The 19075-nt window shown below is 45.5% G+C and overlaps 4 protein-coding genes across 7 annotated transcripts; 2 read left to right on the forward strand and 2 right to left on the reverse strand.

Annotated features, from left to right (window-relative positions):
* The first annotated feature begins 533 nt into the window (after positions 1–533).
* On the forward strand, positions 534–2659 carry LOC108044154 (N6-adenosine-methyltransferase MT-A70-like protein). The gene is made up of 3 exons (XM_017123047.2): positions 534–753; positions 818–1111; positions 1175–2659. The coding sequence occupies exons 1-3, from the start codon at positions 615–617 to the stop codon at positions 2569–2571; spliced, it is 1830 nt and encodes a 609-aa protein (XP_016978536.1). The 5' UTR covers positions 534–614; the 3' UTR covers positions 2572–2659.
* A 1027-nt stretch (positions 2660–3686) lies between these two features.
* On the reverse strand, positions 3687–7262 carry LOC108044153 (mitochondrial Rho GTPase). 3 transcript variants are annotated; one of them, XM_017123044.2, is made up of 4 exons: positions 6370–7262; positions 5028–6232; positions 4624–4686; positions 3687–4382 (listed from the first exon to the last, which is right to left on the reverse strand). In XM_017123044.2, the coding sequence occupies exons 1-4, from the start codon at positions 6985–6987 to the stop codon at positions 4247–4249; spliced, it is 2022 nt and encodes a 673-aa protein (XP_016978533.1). In that variant the 5' UTR covers positions 6988–7262; the 3' UTR covers positions 3687–4246. The 3 variants fall into 3 exon arrangements, with proteins under 3 accessions (XP_016978533.1, XP_016978534.1, XP_016978535.1); XM_017123045.2 differs by having other exon boundaries at positions 4648–4686; positions 6370–7261; XM_017123046.2 differs by lacking the exon at positions 4624–4686 and having other exon boundaries at positions 6370–7247.
* Positions 7263–7777: 515 nt separating this feature from the next.
* Positions 7778–12620, forward strand: LOC108044152 (spastin). Of its 2 annotated transcripts, XM_017123042.2 has the most exons (6): positions 7778–8820; positions 9431–9601; positions 9747–9932; positions 10149–10315; positions 10784–11036; positions 11098–12620. In XM_017123042.2, the coding sequence occupies exons 1-6, from the start codon at positions 8073–8075 to the stop codon at positions 11841–11843; spliced, it is 2271 nt and encodes a 756-aa protein (XP_016978531.1). In that variant the 5' UTR covers positions 7778–8072; the 3' UTR covers positions 11844–12620. The 2 variants fall into 2 exon arrangements, with proteins under 2 accessions (XP_016978531.1, XP_016978532.1); XM_017123043.2 differs by lacking the exon at positions 9747–9932.
* A 1184-nt stretch (positions 12621–13804) lies between these two features.
* LOC108044119 (nucleolysin TIAR) lies at positions 13805–18897 on the reverse strand. Its single transcript, XM_017122994.2, has 5 exons — positions 18788–18897; positions 16370–17416; positions 15132–16043; positions 14931–15024; positions 13805–14867 (listed from the first exon to the last, which is right to left on the reverse strand). Exons 2-5 carry the CDS (start codon positions 16595–16597, stop codon positions 14704–14706), a joined length of 1398 nt encoding a protein of 465 aa, XP_016978483.1. The 5' UTR covers positions 16598–17416; positions 18788–18897; the 3' UTR covers positions 13805–14703.
* Positions 18898–19075: the final 178 nt, after the last annotated feature.

A 19075-nucleotide genomic window follows, 5' to 3' on the forward strand; every position in this document is an offset into this window, starting at 1 on the left:
CTCAATCTTACATTTATTTGACAGATATTAATATATTTAATTAGAAATAGCTATATCAAAGAATAAGAAACAGAATATTGCAAAACAAGATATCATTCATATCCAATTTTTTTGTTTCGAAAATGGGCGGACTTCATTTGTAGTGTTGGACACTTGAAACATGATTGTGAAGCAATGTTCAATATTCAAATTTTAAACTGAGATTTAAAGTTAATCGTACATTTATTTGAAAGATAAAAAATCTTTAATAAGTATTAGCAAAAGCAAAGAATAAGGAACAAAATGTGGCGAACCTGGATTTTAATTACTTAATATCTGAATTAATAAGTAAAAAATTCGTAAACAACATTTATAAAAAAAATGAATACTTTTACAAATTACAATTTTTATTTAATTAAAAGATTACTTAAGCCTAGTATCCAGATCGACGAAAACCGTACGCCAGTCATGAGAGAGAGCGAGATGCAAACAGCTGGCGTTCACTTTTAAAAGTTTTAAAAGAATTTTTTTATTGGGTATATTTTCTACGCAGGTATACGGCCACACTTTTCGGCAATCTTTGTAAAAAAAATTACTTTGTTTACCATCCGCCGCCGGCGACTTGTGTATAAACAATGGCAGACGCGTGGGACATAAAATCATTGAAGACGAAAAGAAACACTCTCCGCGAGAAGCTGGAGAAGCGCAAAAAGGAGCGCATCGAGATCCTATCGGACATACAAGAGGATCTGACGAATCCCAAAAAGGAACTCGGTAAGAGCTAGCAATGGCAAAAAGTTGAAACCTCTAAAAAACACATATGTTCTTTCCCTTCCAGTTGAGGCCGACCTGGAGGTGCAGAAGGAGGTGCTGCAGACGCTCAGTTCCTTGTCCCTAGCCCTGCCCATCGTGTCCACGCAGGTGGTGGAGAAGATTGCGGGCAGCAGCCTGGAAATGGTCAACTTCATACTCGGCAAACTGGCCAACCAGGGAGCCATTGTGATCCGGAACGTGACCATCGGCACCGAGGCCGGCTGCGAGATAATATCAGTGCAGCCCAAGGAGCTAAAAGAGATCTTGGAGGACACCAATGACACATGTCAACAAAAGGAAGAGGAAGCCAAAAGGAAATGTGAGTCTCTCACATCAAGGTCAATAAGCAGTGTAGATTAGAAATTTCGTTTTACGCTTACAGTGGAAGTCGAAGATGGAGATCAGCCGCAGGAAAAAAGTCTGAAACTAGACTCCAGTGCCGCGCGTAAGGAATCCACGAGCCTGGACGCCTCCGACGACATCATGATGCTGCTCTCCATGCCCTCCACCCGCGAGAAGCAGAGCAAGCAGGTGGGCGAGGAGATCCTGGAGCTCCTTACCAAGCCCACGGCCAAGGAGCGCTCTGTGGCGGAGAAATTCAAATCCCACGGCGGAGCGCAAGTCATGGAGTTCTGCTCCCATGGTACCAAGGTGGAGTGCCTAAAAGCCCAGCAAGCCACTGCTGAGATGGCAGCCAAAAAGAAGCAGGAACGAAGGGATGAAAAAGAACTACGCACTGATGGGGAGGCGGTCGAAAGCAGCAGCGGAAAGCTTTCAAAGACAGTAGACTCCACAGCCGAAGATGGCGAGATCATCGCGGAGAGCCTAAACAACTGCGAGGCCGAGTCCCAGGAGTCTACCGATGGCAGCGACACCTGCGGGAGCGAGACAACGGACAAATGCACTAAACTGCACTTCAAGAAGATCATTCAGGCGCACACTGACGAGTCGCTGGGGGACTGCAGCTTCCTGAACACCTGCTTTCACATGGCCACCTGCAAATACGTGCACTACGAGGTGGACACACTGCCGCATATCAACACCAACAAACCTACGGATGTAAAGACCAAGTTGAGCCTCAAACGCAGTGTCGATTCCAGTTGCACGCTCTATCCGCCACAGTGGATTCAGTGCGATCTGCGGTTCCTGGACATGACGGTGCTGGGCAAGTTTGCGGTGGTGATGGCCGATCCTCCCTGGGATATCCACATGGAGCTGCCCTACGGAACGATGTCGGACGATGAAATGAGAGCTTTGGGTGTGCCGGCTTTACAAGACGATGGCCTCATCTTCCTGTGGGTCACAGGGCGGGCTATGGAACTGGGCCGCGACTGCCTCAAGCTGTGGGGCTACGAACGCGTAGACGAGCTTATCTGGGTGAAGACTAACCAGCTCCAACGGATCATTCGTACCGGACGCACGGGTCACTGGCTGAACCACGGCAAAGAGCACTGCCTGGTGGGCATGAAGGGCAATCCCACCAATCTCAACCGAGGACTGGACTGCGACGTTATCGTGGCAGAGGTGCGGGCCACCTCGCACAAGCCGGACGAGATCTACGGCATCATCGAGCGCCTCAGTCCGGGTACCCGCAAAATCGAGCTTTTCGGGCGGCCCCACAACATCCAGCCCAACTGGATAACCCTGGGAAACCAGCTGGATGGTATTCGGCTGGTAGATCCAGAGCTCATCACGCAGTTCCAAAAGCGCTATCCTGATGGCAATTGCATGTCGCCAGCAGCTGCCAATGCAGCAGCCATCAATGGCATACAAAAGTAGGATTAAAATAGTATTTTCTATATGTATTTGAGACCTCGACAAGCATGAGTTCTCTACAGACTCGTTTATAATAAGATAAATTATTATTAAAGCTTTTTAAAAAAAAAAATGTCGTTGCTGGTATCTTTTTAAAATGAATGACTCAGTTTAATTTACTAACTAGTTGCTAATGAATTATACAAAACAAGAAAGGCAAGCTAACTTCGGGCGGAGCCGAAGTTGATATACCCTTGCAGAATACTCTGTAAATTATATTCTCCAAAATTATTCATATGATGCATTCTTAATACTCATAAAAAATCCCAACATCCTAACTTTAAAAACACCAAAGTTATAGCATTTCCAATCGTTCAGTTATATGGCAGCTATAAGATATAGTCGGCCGATCCTTATGAACTTTGGTAGGTCGGATTGATTGGCCAAAAATAAAACCCATAGAAAATCCCAACTTCCTAACTTAACAAACACCTAAGTTATGGCATTTCAGATCAATCAGTTATATGGCGGCTATAGGATATAGTCGGCCGATCCTTATGAAATTTGGTAGGTCGGATTGATTGACCAAATATAAAACCGATGAAATCCCAACTTCCTAACTTTACAAACACCAAAATTATGGCATTTCCTAATCGTTTATGCGTTAGATATAGTCGGCCATCCTTATGAATTTGGTAAATCGGATTGTTGCCAAATATAAAGCCCATAGAAAATTCTTCCTAACTTTACAAACACCAAAGTTATGGCATTTCCGATCAATCAGTTATATGGCAGCTATAGGATATAGTCGGCCGATCCCGGCCGTTCCGACTTATATACTGCGTGCAAAGGAAAGAAGGCTGTGTGCAAAGTTTCAACTCGATAGCTTTAAAACTGAGAGACTAGTTTGCGTAGAAACAGACAGACGGACAGACGGACATGGCTATATCAACTCAGGAGGTGATCCTGATCAAGAATATATATACTTTATATGGTCGGAGATGTCTCCTTCACTGCGTTGCACACTTTTGACCAAAATTATAATACCCTCTGCAAGGGTATAAAAATAAAATCGGGCATAAGGAGGCCGATTCCGACATTTTCAATAAAATAGTATTCCAAATAAAAACACAAGAATATCCTGTAAAGTTCGCTATATGAAAATCCACAATTATAGATAGATTTATTGCTCATACTAGGGGCTTTGCGCGTATTTACAAAAGTGCGATATCACCGAATCGGGCGATTTTCTAGGTGTAGTATATATGGTTTATATAGAACCCAGTACGTGTACATATCACTATCAACTATGTACGATATCGGTTGTTTGGTTACTCGATTATGATGGTAACAATAACTTATTTGACTTATCAGAGAGTACATGATTTAAGTTAGGGTTATATACGATAGAAATGCAACATACACAATGTGCTCGACTGGCCTGCCGCTATTCATTGTCTACTGGCCACTGCTTCCGTCAGATTCCTGCTAGTGTACTTGGCAAGTGTATTTACATGTCAGGAATGAGAACATCGGCGTGTGTCCTTTTCATCATTTGGTTTGGTTTTCGTAACAATAAATTTGGATTTACAGTAGCAAGCAAAGAAGTAATTAATAAGTTACATGAATTTCTTGAACATTAACGTGTCTGTGGTAATCGTGTGTTTGTAAGTCCCTCTCCCAATTCCAATGACTTCCTTTAGCGGGAGTGCGCTCCGGCGGCACTGATGGTCTTCAGCACTATAAATCCCAGCATGGTAGCCGCTGCCACGCCCAGACCTGCCTTCCACCAAAGCTTGGGATCCTCCGTCATCAAGCCGAATTGCCGCAAGTGGCTGCATGTGGAAGGAAAGGTGCGGATTAGAACAATTGAAACAGTCGAAAGATTTTAAAAGGTGGTGTTAGGGTAAAACTAAATAACTATAAAATGCTGCCGCACACCACGTTAATTAAGCGGTTATGGATAGGGGATCTGTGCGCCTCCCATGGAAGTAATACGGGGACCGTGGCAGATGGAACAACAACAGATAGAAGACTGACATTAGTAACGAGTTCAGTTTGAATGGTAACACTTACGCCGACTCCCACAGCTGTACCAACCTGTGCTTGTAGAACAGTATCCAGGCGGCCTGGAAGCGCCTGCAAATCCGCGAAGCCATCGACGTGCACAAACATCAAACAACACAGAAAAACAGACACCAACCATCACACAAAAAAGGGGAAAAGAGAAGATAAGAAGATAAGTAGCCATTAATCCAAGATGTGTCCCAAATGTTAAATGCAATCTAAAACTACTGTGAGGAGTGAAATACTTTGTCCATCTTTTAAAAAGTTTGATAAACTTCAGAAAAGTATTTCACTGCTTTAAGCCATGTGTATTAGCTCACAGAACAAGCACCACACTGTGGACCCCGATTAGAGTTCACTTAGCTGCTACCAGCTGAATTATAACACCGAGAACTCCCAAAAGGTCTACTCACGGAAAAGCTGCCATGGTTGCCAACTTGGTGTACAGTTCTTTCTTGTTGGTCTTAAGGCTGAAGAGGTGCGGGGGCAGCAATTTGTACTTCTCGCAAAACTCCGCCGGCTGCATCAAATAGTCCTGGCGGCGCTCGTCCATGTCGCACTTGGTGCCCACTATCATGACTGGGATCTTGCTCTCCGCATAATACTTTATGTAGATACGTGCCACGTACTCAAAGGAGCGGGGATTCGAGGAGTCAAATACCAAGCAGGCCACATCGCAGTTGACTTCCTGCGGCTGGAGGGGATCGAGGGCGTGTCTCACATCGATATCTCGAAGAATGAGGTGTTTTTCCTGGCCATACACCTGAACAGAGTTAATGCAATGCACCACATTCGTTTTAAACTCCTTGCCGATTAGCTTGTGCATGTCCTCCACCAGAAAGCCGCGGCACATTCCCGTCTTCCCGGATCCCTTGGGCCCAATCACATGACACTTGTACACGGATCTGCTGCTTTGGCGCTTGGCCAAATCGATGCGGCGCTCTCGGGTTACGTGAATTGCCGCAAGCTGACTGTCGTTTTCATGTACATTGAAACCCAGGTAGGCCAGGTATTCCGTGGTTTTTACCACATCGATCAGGGTCATAAGGGTCCAGCGGCAAAGCCATCCGTGCAGAGTCACCCAGCCCGTTGTTTCGTTAATCGGGCAGGACTTGCGAATATCAGTGGAGTATGACCACGGTGCAGCCGGGCACGTGCTAAACAGCATTTTGTGCTCTTCAGGCGACAACGCTCCATCACCATCACGATCATAGCGCTCGAACACTGCGATAAGAAACTGCTGACCACGGTGCGAGAGTTCTGTGCTGCTGCCAGGTGGTATTTTCAGGGGGGGCCTCAGATACTCCTGGCACATTTCCAACTGGTCGTTGTAGCCAAATCTCCGCAGCACCGCCCAAGTGGTTTCGTTCCTCCCCCTCTGGATAAACAGGCAGTGTAGGAAGAGGAAGCCCTTCAGGGTGACCGCATCGTTGTATATGCCATCGGGCACGTTTTTTTGTATCACAACTTTCACCTCGTCAAGGATCTGGGGCTGTAAAGGCGTGTTGAAGCAGCGCCGCTGGAACAGGTTCAGCTCGTAGTCGTTCAGCAGATTGTCCCCGTCGATGTCGCAGATCTTGAATATTCGCACCAGCGACTTCTTGCAGGCAGATGTGAGCTGAAAAAGAAATTTGAAACTTTTGAAAGGGTCCAAGCTAATTTTAGGTCTATTATCGCTAGACCATATAGCTTATAATATTTCCAAAGATTACGTCCCGACCTATGAAACACTCTGGTGAAGGCGGGTCCACTTACCTCCTGCTCTTCCATCATGTACAGCGGTGAAGTGGGGTGCAGCACCGCTTTCTGGGCGTAGTAGAACATCTCGGATATATTGTGCAGCGTCTTAGCCGAGCACTCCACACAGCTCTCAATCTCAGGGTAGTCCTCCATGATGGCCAGCACGCTGTCCATGGTGGAGTAATCGATCAGGTCGATCTTGTTGCCCACCAGGACTATTGGTTTCCGCACGGACTCGCACTGTGTATCGCCCTCCGCCTCCGCTTCGGCATCTCCTTCGCCGTCCAGCGAGGGGTTGCACTTGGCCCGGACGAGCGGCAGCCAGTGGGAGGTGATCCGGTCCAAGGAGTCGTCGTCATCCACGGCATACACAATGCACACCACGTGCGCCTTGTTAATCTCGGCAGCCAGGGCCTCCTCTGTCTGCTCCACGGCCGAGAAGTCAACGATGCTGGTGGGCACCTGCTCAGGCGTCACGTTCGCCGGAATGGTGATCTCTTCGGCACGCGGAGGCACCTCCTCTGGGTACTCCTCGCTGACCAGCGACAGAATCAGCGACGTCTTGCCCACCCCGGCGTCGCCCACGAGCAGGATCCTCACATTCTTGCGCTGCGTCGCCGTGTACTGACCCATTCCGTTTCCTCTGCAAGGGCGATGTGCCGCACTTGGTCTCCTAATCTCCGTATCCGTGATCGCTTGCGTTTTGGGCGAATTTTTTTAGATTTTGTTATGCAAAAACGCAAAAAAAACAACCGAGAGAGAGATGGGATGGCAGTTAGTGTACCAGATTGTGTTAACGATGTATCGCTATCGCAAACCCAGCTACCAGAGCTACCACACCGGGCAGTAGTTTTTTTTTTTTTGAAAATTTCCACCAAAAATTGTATTTAAATTATGCTAATCTAAACGATCTGAATAATGTCGTTCCTGGTTGTTTTAATTTATCCCAGATATCTAATTTTGAACTGCCAAAACAGTGTGGCAGCTCTGTCCGCAGCTGATTTTGAAGCAGATATGCCAGCCTAGAAGTTTTCCGTTAAAATTAGTTCTTTCAAAGGTCAAAATTATGGACACTGTCATTTTTAACAATAATTAAATAACTATTACAAAAGTACAATAACTTAAAAACTCAACTGTAAGACTTACAGTCGTATCCCAAGTTCCTTCTGATCCAAAATATCAGGAACTGCAATTTGTATTTAGACAAAATAACTCATTTAAAAATATGTATATAAATAGTTTATGATTGAGTATTGAGTAATATTAAAGATAACATTTCGACCTTGAAAACCACCAAAAAAGAAACGTGCGAAGCTAAGTAGCAATATAGTCCGTTATATACCACGATTCAAATTTTGAACTAGCTATTTTTCTAGCTATGTAACGAACACCACAGATTTGGTAATCGATAGTTGGGCAGCACTGGCTGGGGGCTCCAGAGCTTAGCTTCAGTTTTCAACGTCGGAGAGTTTTAAGTGCGGAGAAAAATCAGTACTCTCGGATAGCAGCAAAATGAGCACTTGCTCCAACATCGGACAACAATAAAGTGCGTCCGTGGTTATTTGATTTTGTGTGTCGACGTTACCGACGCGTGCCACTGCCAACCGTTTAAGCTTAAAGGAACACTTCCCCGTGCAACTTCTGCGGGGCTGAGGACAAGGGCAAGGAGAGCGGGGGGCCGGAGTGCTGGACGCGCAGACAGCGCGGAATCGATATCGATGGTACGCACCAAAAACCAGTCATCCTCCTCCAGCGCCAGCAGTAGCAGTACCAAGTCACCCATAAAGTCCAGCGGTGGAGCAGGATCCTCGGGCGGCGTCATCAGTGGTCGCCAGTCTACGCACCGCTCGTCGAGCGCCTCCAACGTTGCCGCCGTTGTCGCCGGTTCCTCATCCGTCGGTGGCGGCTCCTCCTCGAATCGACGTAGTCCGGGCAGTTCGCCGGACGGCGACGACGACACCACCACCACAGATGACCTGACCCCTACCTCGTGCTCCCCGCGCAGCGGCCACCATCATCCGTACGGCGCCTCCTCCTCCTCCGTGCACAAACAGAACCTCTACGTCGTCTCTTTCCCCATCATATTTCTCTTTAACGTTCTGCGCTCGCTGATTTATCAGCTGTTTTGTATTTTTCGCTACTTGTACGGGGCGAGCACAAAGGTTATTTACCGTCCGCACCGCCGCGACTGTAACATAGAGATTGTGGTGCAGAATTCCTCCAAGGAGCAGCAGCAGTTAAACCATCCCCTCGAGCTGAATAGTGAGGGTGCTGGGCAGGAGCAGCAGTTGTCCAATCAGCCGCAGCGTTACAGGGCAGTTCAACCCTTGGAAATGGCCGCCAATCGTCCAGGCGGAGGCTATTCACCTGGTCCCGGTGATCCGTTGCTGGCCAAGCAGAAGCATCACCATCGCCGCGCCTTCGAGTACATCTCCAAGGCGCTCAAGATTGACGAGGAGAACGAAGGTGAGTGACGCTGTCGGGGGTGGGAGATCCAGTTCGAGTTCGAGTACTCGATGCTCAATGAGTCATCGCCCGCTGGCCGCTTTTGTTGTCTGTCGAGTGTGTGAATCAATAAGCCGAATCGCGCTCACAAAAGATGCCCCACATGTCAAGCGGAGGAGGAAATGGGGGAGTGGTCTGCCTTGATGGACACTTATTGACTAGGAGTCATTCAATTCTATGCTTTTTTATACTGGTTTTCCATAGTGCACAAGGGTATATTCAAAGTACTTTAATCGTGCAAAATTGATTTGAAAGGAGAACTACAACTTTTTAGATCGTTTAAAATATATTCTTAAGAAAACATGGATCAGGGAAAATTGTTTACCATTTCATTTTCTACATTTTTTATTCTTGGCTGACTGGGCTAAAAAGGTTTTAAGAAGGCAATATATTAATATTAAAACTTCGTTTAAGTACATAGATCTCTGAAAGAGTTTTCTTAATTTAATATTTAATAGGGCATCAAGTACTTTAAAGTCTATAGACTATTAATAATTTTCAGCACGATTTAGTTTAAAGGATATTGCAAAGTCGAATTCTACTAAACCTCTCTTTCGTTTTATTTTTCCAGGTCACAAAGAGCTGGCAATTGAGCTCTACCGAAAGGGCATCAAGGAGCTGGAGGATGGCATCGCTGTCGACTGCTGGAGTGGACGTGGGGATGTGTGGGATCGGGCCCAGCGGCTGCATGACAAGATGCAGACAAACCTCTCGATGGCAAGGGACCGTCTCCACTTTCTGGGTGAGTGGCTGGCCGTATTCCCTCTACCCCGGAAACATAGTTTTTGTTTACCTCATTTTTTGTTTATTTCATTTTGCACGTTTACCCTGCTTTTTTGTTGTCTACCTTGGTTTTGTCCATATTGTCGTGTTCATCAAACGCGCAGCGCTGCGTGAGGAGGATCTGCAAATGCAGCGGCTCTCCTTGAAGGAGAAGCAGAAGGAGCAGGCTCAAAGCAAGCCCCAGAAGTCCAGGGAGCCCATGCTGGCGGGCATGACGAGCGAACCCATGAAACTCAAAGTGCGCAGCAGTGGCTACGGGCCCAAGGCCACCACCAGTGCCCAGCCCACCGGTAAGTTCCCCACCAGCTCACCAGCACCCAACAAGATCCTCACCCGGCAGCGCAACAGCGACCTAAAGCAGATCTATCAGTCAATCCCTATCACTCCTCACTTGGCACTTTATTTTATTAACATTTTTATTTTGCTTGCCTAAATTGTAGCTTGAAAAAAAGTATCTTCTTTTCGATTATCCTTCTCTGATCATATTTATTTTGTTTCTTACACAGCATCTGGTCGCAAGCTAACTATTGGAACCAAGCGGCCCGGCAATTTGGCCGTGGCCAACAAGTCGCAAACGCTGCCGCGCAACCTTGGCTCCAAAACATCCGTGGGCGCAGTCCAAAGGCAGCCAGCCAAGACGGCTGCCACTCCGCCCGCCGTTCGTCGCCAGTTTGTGAGTATATGGGATACCTAAACAAAATGTATCTGTTTATATTTTTGGAGAGTTTGCAACGCAGCGAAAGATGATAAAAAATGGGCTCAGCTTACAAAAATTTGGCACTGCCAATCTATTTCCACATACTACTCGAGATAGTTTTAATATATTTATTAATTGCTCATAGATCATTCTATACTAAAAACAAAGTTTTAATATATTTATTAATTGCTCATAGATCATTCTATACTAAAAACATATTTGTTTTAGGTCAGAGCAGTAAACAAAGACTTGCATTCTCAGGGTACTCAAATTTTGTTTATTGGCAAAGTGAATGTTTATTACTCAACACAATACTATTTAACACGCTTACTTTCGTATTACAATTATGATTTCAATTTGATGGCTTGGTGATTTTGAAGCTTAGTATTTTTTTTTTTGTATGTATATATATATTTTTTTTTAAATATTTCATTTTATCTGCAGTCATCGGGTCGGAATACGCCGCCTCAGCGTTCACGAACTCCCATAAACAACAACGGACCTAGTGGCAGTGGCGCCAGCACTCCGGTGGTGAGCGTGAAAGGAGTGGAGCAGAAGCTGGTGCAGCTTATACTTGATGAAATTGTCGAGGGCGGGGCCAAAGTGGAGTGGACGGACATCGCGGGTCAGGACGTAGCCAAGCAGGCTCTTCAGGAGATGGTCATACTGCCCTCCGTCCGGCCGGAGCTCTTTACGGGTATGTTTGCTATTAGGGAGTTGCTTTAAGTTTGTCTATAGGTACTCTTCTATCTTCTCAGGTCTTCGTGCCCCGGCCAAAGGTTTGCTACTATTTGGTCCACCCGGAAATGGTAAAACTCTCCTGGCCCGGGCCGTGGCTACCGAGTGCAGTGCCACCTTCCTGAACATTTCGGCTGCCTCGCTAACCAGCAAGTATGTGGGCGATGGCGAGAAATTGGTTAGGGCCCTTTTTGCAGTGGCTCGACACATGCAGCCCTCGATTATTTTCATTGATGAGGTGGACTCGCTGCTCTCGGAGCGAAGCAGCAGCGAACATGAGGCATCGCGCCGGCTGAAGACCGAGTTCCTGGTGGAGTTTGATGGACTGCCAGGTAATCCAGACGGCGATAGAATCGTGGTGCTGGCCGCCACCAATCGGCCGCAGGAATTGGACGAGGCTGCCCTACGACGGTTCACGAAACGCGTTTACGTCTCACTGCCCGACGAGCAGACGCGCGAGCTGCTCCTGAACCGACTGCTGCAGAAGCAGGGCAGTCCGCTGGATACGGAGGCGTTGCGTCGTCTGGCTAAGATCACCGACGGCTACTCGGGCTCCGACTTAACTGCGCTGGCCAAGGACGCAGCCTTGGAGCCCATCCGAGAGCTAAACGTGGAGCAGGTGAAGTGCCTGGACATAAGTGCGATGCGTGCGATTACGGAGCAGGACTTTCACAGCTCCCTGAAGCGCATCCGACGTTCCGTGGCTCCGCAGAGTCTAAACTCGTACGAGAAGTGGTCACAGGACTACGGCGACATAACCATCTAGGCTGTCCTTGCCAGCGAACCTGCCCGCCTCCATCCCTCCAGTGTGGAGCAGCTGTGATGTGAGTGTCAGAATGTAACCCTTTGCCGTTACACTAGTTTTGATCATGTGACCCATGGTTCTCCTCTTTTACTTACGGTTCCATTTAATTTGTAGACTTATCGTTTCACAAACATTGTTAGATTTGTATTAACCAGTGAATTACTCAATATGATTTGTTTCGATGCTATTTCTGTGTATTTTAGCCTAAGGTTATTGTATTTTTTTCGTCGATTTAGCGCCATGTCCATGTGGTGCGACATCTGTCATGCAGCTCCATTATCGTTGTACTCATTTAACCTAGTGTATTACTAAGAATAGCTATCTTATCCAATGGAGTTGCTAGAGTAACATTTTTGCCCTGTTTCTGTTTCCGAAGTTTATTTAAGGGCACTTTGCTTTGTAAACTAAGTTAAGTTTTTGGAACATTCCATGTAGTGGCGTTTTTTCCTTTAACAGGCGGCCCAAGAAGTTCACAACTACTTCCATTGTATCCTTGAACCAATAGAGCATATTTTTGTTGTACATTGAGTGCCCATCCACAAGCTACATGTAATCTAGAAGTAAGCGTAGTTCTAAGATGAAGAAAGAGATATACTTATACAAACCCACAAAAATACATTTACCAGTGCAGAGTTGGATTTTAATAGTTATCACTATCTGTATCGTTAGTCTAGTTTAGTTCCTTTGTTTCAATCTATGTACCTACGGCCATAAATACAATCGTCTCCGAATCACCTATATTATTAGTAACTCTCTCAAAATGTTGTACCTAGCAGTTGCGTATGGATCTGGTGTTATCAGATCGATCAGATACATCTACCACCCACACACACGCTCGTCGCTTATCGCGGTACTTTGAACCAGCTTCTACGCAGCTCGCCCACCCGGAATTTATGTTCGATGACTAATTACTAAACACAGATCAAAACTACATGCAAATAAAAATATATATATATAAAAATAAATCTATAGATTACGCTAAATAAAATCGATTTAAACAAACATTAATTGCATCTTTATCAGCTAACTTAAAGGTGCAAATTATGATATTGGAAAGCATTGGTAGTGCTTATGCATTTTTAATTAAACTGTAACTGGAAATAAGCAGCTGACATCACTTGGTGCATTTTAAATAAGCGAAAGTCCATTGAAAAGTAAGCATTCACGAAAACTAGTTTTGTATTTAAATTCCGCTTCATCAGAGAAAAGATGATAAAACTTTGAATTTTGTATATTGAAGAAATCTATTAATAGCATGTTTTGAAATATTAGCAACATTTTTTAATGCAGTCGACACATTTATTTTTTATTAGCCAGGCGAGAATAAATTCACATGTTTGGAGCATGTTAGAAACGATCTGTTGTTGGCTCCCAATCATATTCATCCGTCAGAATGTAGTAAGCGAGCAGAATCTGTTTTTATCTTTGAAATCTATTCGGATAACATAATCAATAATGTCACAACCATTTCCATTTTACAATTCTAAACAAATACTAATTCTTCATCTATGAGGACAACCTGGAGAAGTGCCTGTGACTGTGCCAACACGTGCTGGGATCATTCCAAGTAAAAAACGGGCAACTGGTGGTGTTCCACATCACCTGCTCACCAGATTTGACAGTCTGTTAAACGAGAGCAGCAGGATGACAGACATGAGATTGGGGTAAATAAGGAGCCCAAATTCTTCTGAATATTACAAGCACAAGCAATAGAAGTGAATTTAGTTTATCGTCATCATGACTAAGATGGATGCTAAAATACAAATTTAAATTTAAAGATTGGTAAACAAACCGTTTCCATATGAACGTATGTTTCTAAGTTTCTGTAAATGTTTAGGGAAACTGCATTCGAAAGCTTTCATGGGCAAATATGGAATAATTTTTCTTTTTTATTATTTATCCTTATTAAAAAACACCATCCGTTTGTTTTCTCACTTGTTTTATATATTTTTTTGTTTCTTTATTTTACATTTTACATATTTATATCGCATTTCGTTTTCCTCATTGGAAATATACAATATGTATGCTCGAATTTACATTCTCTTAGTGTCTAAATTTGTTTTTCCTCTTTTTTTTGCGTTCGGCTTGCTTGTGGCTTTCCTTTGATCCTACTGACGCCTCCGTCTTCAATTTTCGTTGACACATGTTCCACATAGTTACAATTACAATTCGCTTTGTCACGTTTTTGTTTCGGTTGTGTTTTTTTTTATTTTCTGCTCTGTTGTCGCGCGTAATTTGCCTTTTCTCTGTTCGGTTTGTTTTTGTTGAATTTCTCATTCGGTTTATTTTGTTTCCGTTTCGTTTTATACGCCTATATCTGCTTAAATTACAAATCATTAAATTATTTTAACACGTACTTAGATTGGATTAGATTGTTACAGCTACCCGCCCATCGCCCGGAGCTTTTCAGTTGATGTTGTTTCAGTTGCCGCCCACGTGGTTCACTTGAAGTTGAGTTCCACGCACCGCCTCGACCTTTGACTGGAGGGGTTGAAAGAATGACCATCCCTCCATCGAATCCGCTTTCGCCCATCGCAATCAGCCGCAACCGTAGCCACAACTCCAAACTAGACATTCGTTGGCCTCTCTAATCTCCCGCTGCCTCGCCGCCGTCGATGTTGCTGCTGCTGCTGACCGGCAGGGCCAGGAGTGGTTCCGCCTTGGCTGGGACTACTCGGTATTGTACGTAACCTAAACGTGCGTAATGCGCTTGCAGCTGCTGCAGATGCGTCAGCTGGGGCAGCATGGGTGGTTGTGGCTGCGGCTGGGGGCGACTGCCCGGATGCTGCAGACGGCGTCGAAGCTGGCGTCACATCTCAGCTCATTGGGTCTGGTATTGTGGCATCGCAGCACTGTACATCATTTGGGGGGCAAGTGAACCGTTCGCTGCTGCGGCCGCGGAGGCTGCGGCGGCCGTTACGCCGGGCACCACAGTTCCGGGCACGCCCCATGCCACATTCGGCGGCACCATGCGGTATCCGGCAGCTAAAAGTGGTAAAATTATTCATGAAACAAAACCCAAATTGGGAGAAAGAAAGAGGTACGTACGAACACCTCCCGCTTGCTGAGCACTGGTGGTGTAGGCGTAGGGGTAGTAGCCCTGCTGCATGTACTGCGTCTGCATTTGGGTCGTGGGATAAGCCTGAAACATAACGAGATATATAAGTTGGCGACAAATTTTAAAAGCAGTTAAATTGTAGTAAAAATCTTTGGGTTAGTTTTTGATTTTCTCATAAAATCATAACTCACCGCTGGGGGATACCAGTAGCCCATCTGCTGGTAGGCGTACGGGTACTGCGCTGCTGCCATCTGCTGGGGCGTCATGATTTGTCCGGGTATCGCCGCTCCAGTAGCGGCGGCAATCTGTTGCTGCGTCATCATTTGGCCGGGCATTCCTGCTCCAGCGGCGACCGCCGCATTTGCCGCTGCCACGGCTGCAACATTGGCCGAGGCTGCTGCCGCTGCGGCTGCGGCATTGAGGTTATTGGCAGAGTTGTCGCCGCCGTTCTCCTTGCCCCAGAAGCACTTGACCAGGTTGCCGTGAACCTCGCTGTTGTGCGTGTGCTCGATGGCGCGGGCTGCTGCCTCCTTCGTTACAAACTTAATAAACGAGAAGCCCTTGTCCTTAAAGACCCGCACGTCCTGGATGGGACCAAATTGGACGAAGTGCTTGTGCATCAGGTCGTCGCTTATTACATTCGGCGGGAAGCCGCCGCAGTAGACGGTGGTGTTGGTGGGGCTCGACTGGTTGTACACCTCCTCGAAGGTGTGCCGTTGGCTGCCCTTTATGCCGGACCCGTTGCCTGGTCCGCCGCCCATGCCGCCGCCCTGGCCACCACCCTTCGACGGCTCGCGCGGAGGGGGAAGCTTGCGCGTGGACCAGTTGGTGCGTATCGACCGCGAACCAATCCACTGGCCGTTCATCGCCTGGATGGCGTTCTCCGCCTCCGCCTTCTTCACGAATGACACAAAGGCGTAACCCTTGGACTTCATGGTATGCGGGTCGCGCACGATCCGACAGTTGGAGATCTCTCCAAAGGGGGCGAACGCCTCGCGCAGCGTCTCTGTCTCAATCTCGGGACTGAGGTCGCCCACAAATATGTGGTGGTGCGAGCTGATATCTGTTTTGGGCTGATTGCCGGGACTGGTGGCCCAGTTTACCTAAGAATAAGGAATACAATCGGTTAATATGTGCTAATCAATTAATGTTAACTTTAATAAAAACAATTTATAAAGGAAACAAAATATAGAAAAATTATAAAACAAAAAACTTAGATTTATAAAGATTTAATTCGGTACGAATATAAACGGAATCCTTTAAGAAATTAATACTTAATTTAATATTGCTGAATGTAAAAAATTATATTTCAAGGCTTGAAAAAAAAATGTGACAGATTTTCAAATCAATTTGCATACATTTGGCATTTGGATATAGTGAATTAATTTGAATAAAATTGGGAAACTTAAAGGGCTGGTGGTTAGCTTACCTTGATTTCCTTTTCGAGGAAGAGACGTTTATTCATAGCGGTCAGGGCTGTAGTGGCTGCCTGATAGTTGGAATATTCGATGAAGGCATACGGATCGTTGCCTGGCTCCCGGATGATCTTGCAGCTCTTGACGGGGCCCATGGTGCTGAAGAGGGCGATGAGCAGGTCTTCGGACACGGAGCTGTCCAGGTTGCCCACGTAGAGGGTCTTGGGCTGCGACTCGTCCATTGTTGGCGGATTACCTGGATCTGTGGCTTCGATCGGGATCTATACTTGGCTACTGCGACAATCTACACTCGGACCGGGATTACAACTGCAACTGGCCGCATCAATCGGAAGGGATAGTATCAAAAATTTACTGATGTTCCTAGCTACGTACAAAATCTAAGTATCTGCTGAATAAACAGGTGTCTTTGCGGTGATCTAAAAGGTGCTAGCTGATAACAGAGAACTCAGCTAGAAATTTGAATACATTGATATTCTACTACTTTTCAACTCACTCTCGTCTTGGCTGGGCTGGATTTGTATTTGTTTTCGTTTTGGGATATTATAAACTATATATGCTGTATCTAGGTAGGTAGATCTCTATGCTTAACGTTGAGGTTCGTCGTTTATTGCTTTTCTTCGTTCCTAATCTGGCGCCTAATTGAAAATTTTGTTAAACATCTATATGTATATGTATAAATATATCTGTCCTAACTAAACGCTAATGGAGTGTTTTGGAATATACGATTTGTCGCAATGTGTATATGATCGGGCAACTCCACTTCTTGGGGGCCTGGGATTCGGATTTGGATACGGGGTTCCTTGGGGATAGTACGGTACTGGTACTGTTAAACCGCTCGATCCTTCGATTATTTCAGGGGTTTTTTTTATAAATAGTCCGGTCCAATATACAGGATTGTATAAATGTATATATGAATACTTGGTTTCGGCTGCTTGTTCTTGTACAAAAATTAGTTGGCTATGTTGAACAGTGTGAAAGTTCGCAGGTTAAGTGTTGTTTTTGGGTTTCGAAGCTGACCCCTGGAATCGCTGCTACTGCTGCTGCAAAAAAGGTGAGAGAGAGAGAGAGAATTTGGGTTAGTTGAGGGCTGATAACCGGAAGAGTGGGACAAGGTCTAACAGCACATGATCGGTGGGCTTTAGCCAGGCAAATGATATGTATGGATATAAATCGACTACCCCGCCCCGCCCCTTTCGCATGAGGGGAACAAAGAAGGCGGCAAAGCAGTGCAGGGACACGCACACAAAGACGCATGCTCCCGCACACACAGAAAGACAGCTAGAGAGAGAGGGTGGGAGAGGAAAAGAGATTGCCTGCTTTTATAACAAAGCGAATGGCTACCAATTGACAATAGCCATTCATTCGCAACGAATTTGCGGGCCTGGCAAAATGATTTAGTTTGTAATTATTAAATTTCTTCTTTATTCTGTGCACTTTAGCCGAATTCTTTTTGGGCCACTCACGCACAAATCACACACACTACAGGGCAGCAATGAAAAGAGGGTGAAAAAGAAAAACGAAAATCGACTAGAAGATGAATGACCGTCGATAACAAAATGAAGAGAAAGAAAACAGGGAGAAAAGAGCGGAGGAGGGAAATTTGCGAAACCGGCGGGCGCACACACGGTTGCATTAGATTTGTTTTTTACTCTTTGCGAAATCAAATTTTAATTTGCATAGCACTAAACTTGATTTTGATTATTTCTGCGGCGGCGGCGGCGCTAGAAAATGTCAGTCAAAGTCACATAAATGAAGAGACGGCGAAAAGGGAATGGCGGGGTGGTTTTTGTTGCTCATTTGCTTCTTATTTTCTTCGTCTCTTTTCGCACACACACACACGCGCAGAGAGGCGTCTTGCGCTGGTCTTTTTGTTTGCGTTTTGCTCACATGAGTCGCCACTTTTCTTTTGCTTTTGCAAATTTTTCGGTTTTGGTTATTGAGTGTATTTAAACTAATGCCAATATACCAATACCAAGGCCTTTTGAATGCGGGACTTTTCATTTGCCTGCTTAGCTTGCCGCTACATGTATGTACATATGTATGTACATATCTTGTTCGCTTTTGTGCTGCCATCTTTTAATGCCGCTCCCCCGCCTCCCTCAGCCGCCACGCCCCCGCCCCGATGCCGAAAACTGGGTTTAACTTTTGTCGCCGCGCGATAGTGCAATATTTTATTCTTCCCATTGTTCAGATTCGGATTTCGCTGCCAAAATCCGCACTCTCTTTTGTTAATGCGCTCTCTGTGACGTGGCTGCGGTTGTAAATTTACCGCATTTTACTTGATCAGCACTCGTTTCGAAAACTTCACTCATCGAATAGGTTTAGCCGCTACCGGTTTATATTCAATTTGCACAACTTTCGCTGTTTTTTAGTGGTGCAAATGTACGTTAAACGCGTCGCTAAAATTTTACCTTCGTCGTCCAAAATGCGAACTAATTAATGAGATTTTTGTGTGCGAGAACCAGAGCTGCCAACTAGCTGGAAAATAAAAACGCAATGGCGGCAATCTGGGAAATTTAATGAAAACTAAGGAAATTCGTCCGAAGGTTTTGAAATAATTTTACCTGAGGATATAATAAGGTGTTTCAATGGATTATTAGCCAAGATCAATTCTTAATTTACAGATTTAATTATTTTAACACAAAATAATCGAAAAGGTGGCAGCCCTAGGGCCATCGATAACGCTTGCATCACCGCTT

The sequence above is a fragment of the Drosophila rhopaloa genome, unplaced genomic scaffold, assembly GCF_018152115.1.
Source record: "Drosophila rhopaloa isolate 14029-0021.01 unplaced genomic scaffold, ASM1815211v1 contig_178, whole genome shotgun sequence".
Lineage (NCBI taxonomy): Eukaryota > Metazoa > Arthropoda > Insecta > Diptera > Drosophilidae > Drosophila > Drosophila rhopaloa.

Bases quoted from the DNA above. Each gene is read 5' to 3' on its own strand.
- LOC108044154 (XM_017123047.2), top strand. From the start codon at position 615: ATGGCAGACGCGTGGGACATAAAATCATTGAAGACGAAAAGAAACACT. The intron at 754-817 runs GTAAGAGCTAGC...TTTCCCTTCCAG, and splicing joins GAATCCCAAAAAGGAACTCG to TTGAGGCCGACCTGGAGGTG. The intron at 1,112-1,174 runs GTGAGTCTCTCA...TTACGCTTACAG, and splicing joins AGAGGAAGCCAAAAGGAAAT to TGGAAGTCGAAGATGGAGAT.
- LOC108044153 (XM_017123044.2), bottom strand. From the start codon at position 6,987: ATGGGTCAGTACACGGCGACGCAGCGCAAGAATGTGAGGATCCTGCTC. The intron at 6,233-6,369 runs GTAAGTGGACCC...TTTCTTTTTCAG, and splicing joins ACATGATGGAAGAGCAGGAG to CTCACATCTGCCTGCAAGAA. The intron at 4,383-4,623 runs GTAAGTGTTACC...TTCCACATGCAG, and splicing joins GTACAGCTGTGGGAGTCGGC to CCACTTGCGGCAATTCGGCT.
- LOC108044152 (XM_017123042.2), top strand. From the start codon at position 8,073: ATGGTACGCACCAAAAACCAGTCATCCTCCTCCAGCGCCAGCAGTAGC. The intron at 9,602-9,746 runs GTGAGTGGCTGG...TCAAACGCGCAG, and splicing joins GGACCGTCTCCACTTTCTGG to CGCTGCGTGAGGAGGATCTG. The intron at 11,037-11,097 runs GTATGTTTGCTA...CTATCTTCTCAG, and splicing joins CCGGCCGGAGCTCTTTACGG to GTCTTCGTGCCCCGGCCAAA.
- LOC108044119 (XM_017122994.2), bottom strand. From the start codon at position 16,597: ATGGACGAGTCGCAGCCCAAGACCCTCTACGTGGGCAACCTGGACAGC. The intron at 16,044-16,369 runs GTAAGCTAACCA...CCTTATTCTTAG, and splicing joins TCCTCGAAAAGGAAATCAAG to GTAAACTGGGCCACCAGTCC. The intron at 15,025-15,131 runs GTGAGTTATGAT...GTTATGTTTCAG, and splicing joins GCTACTGGTATCCCCCAGCG to GCTTATCCCACGACCCAAAT.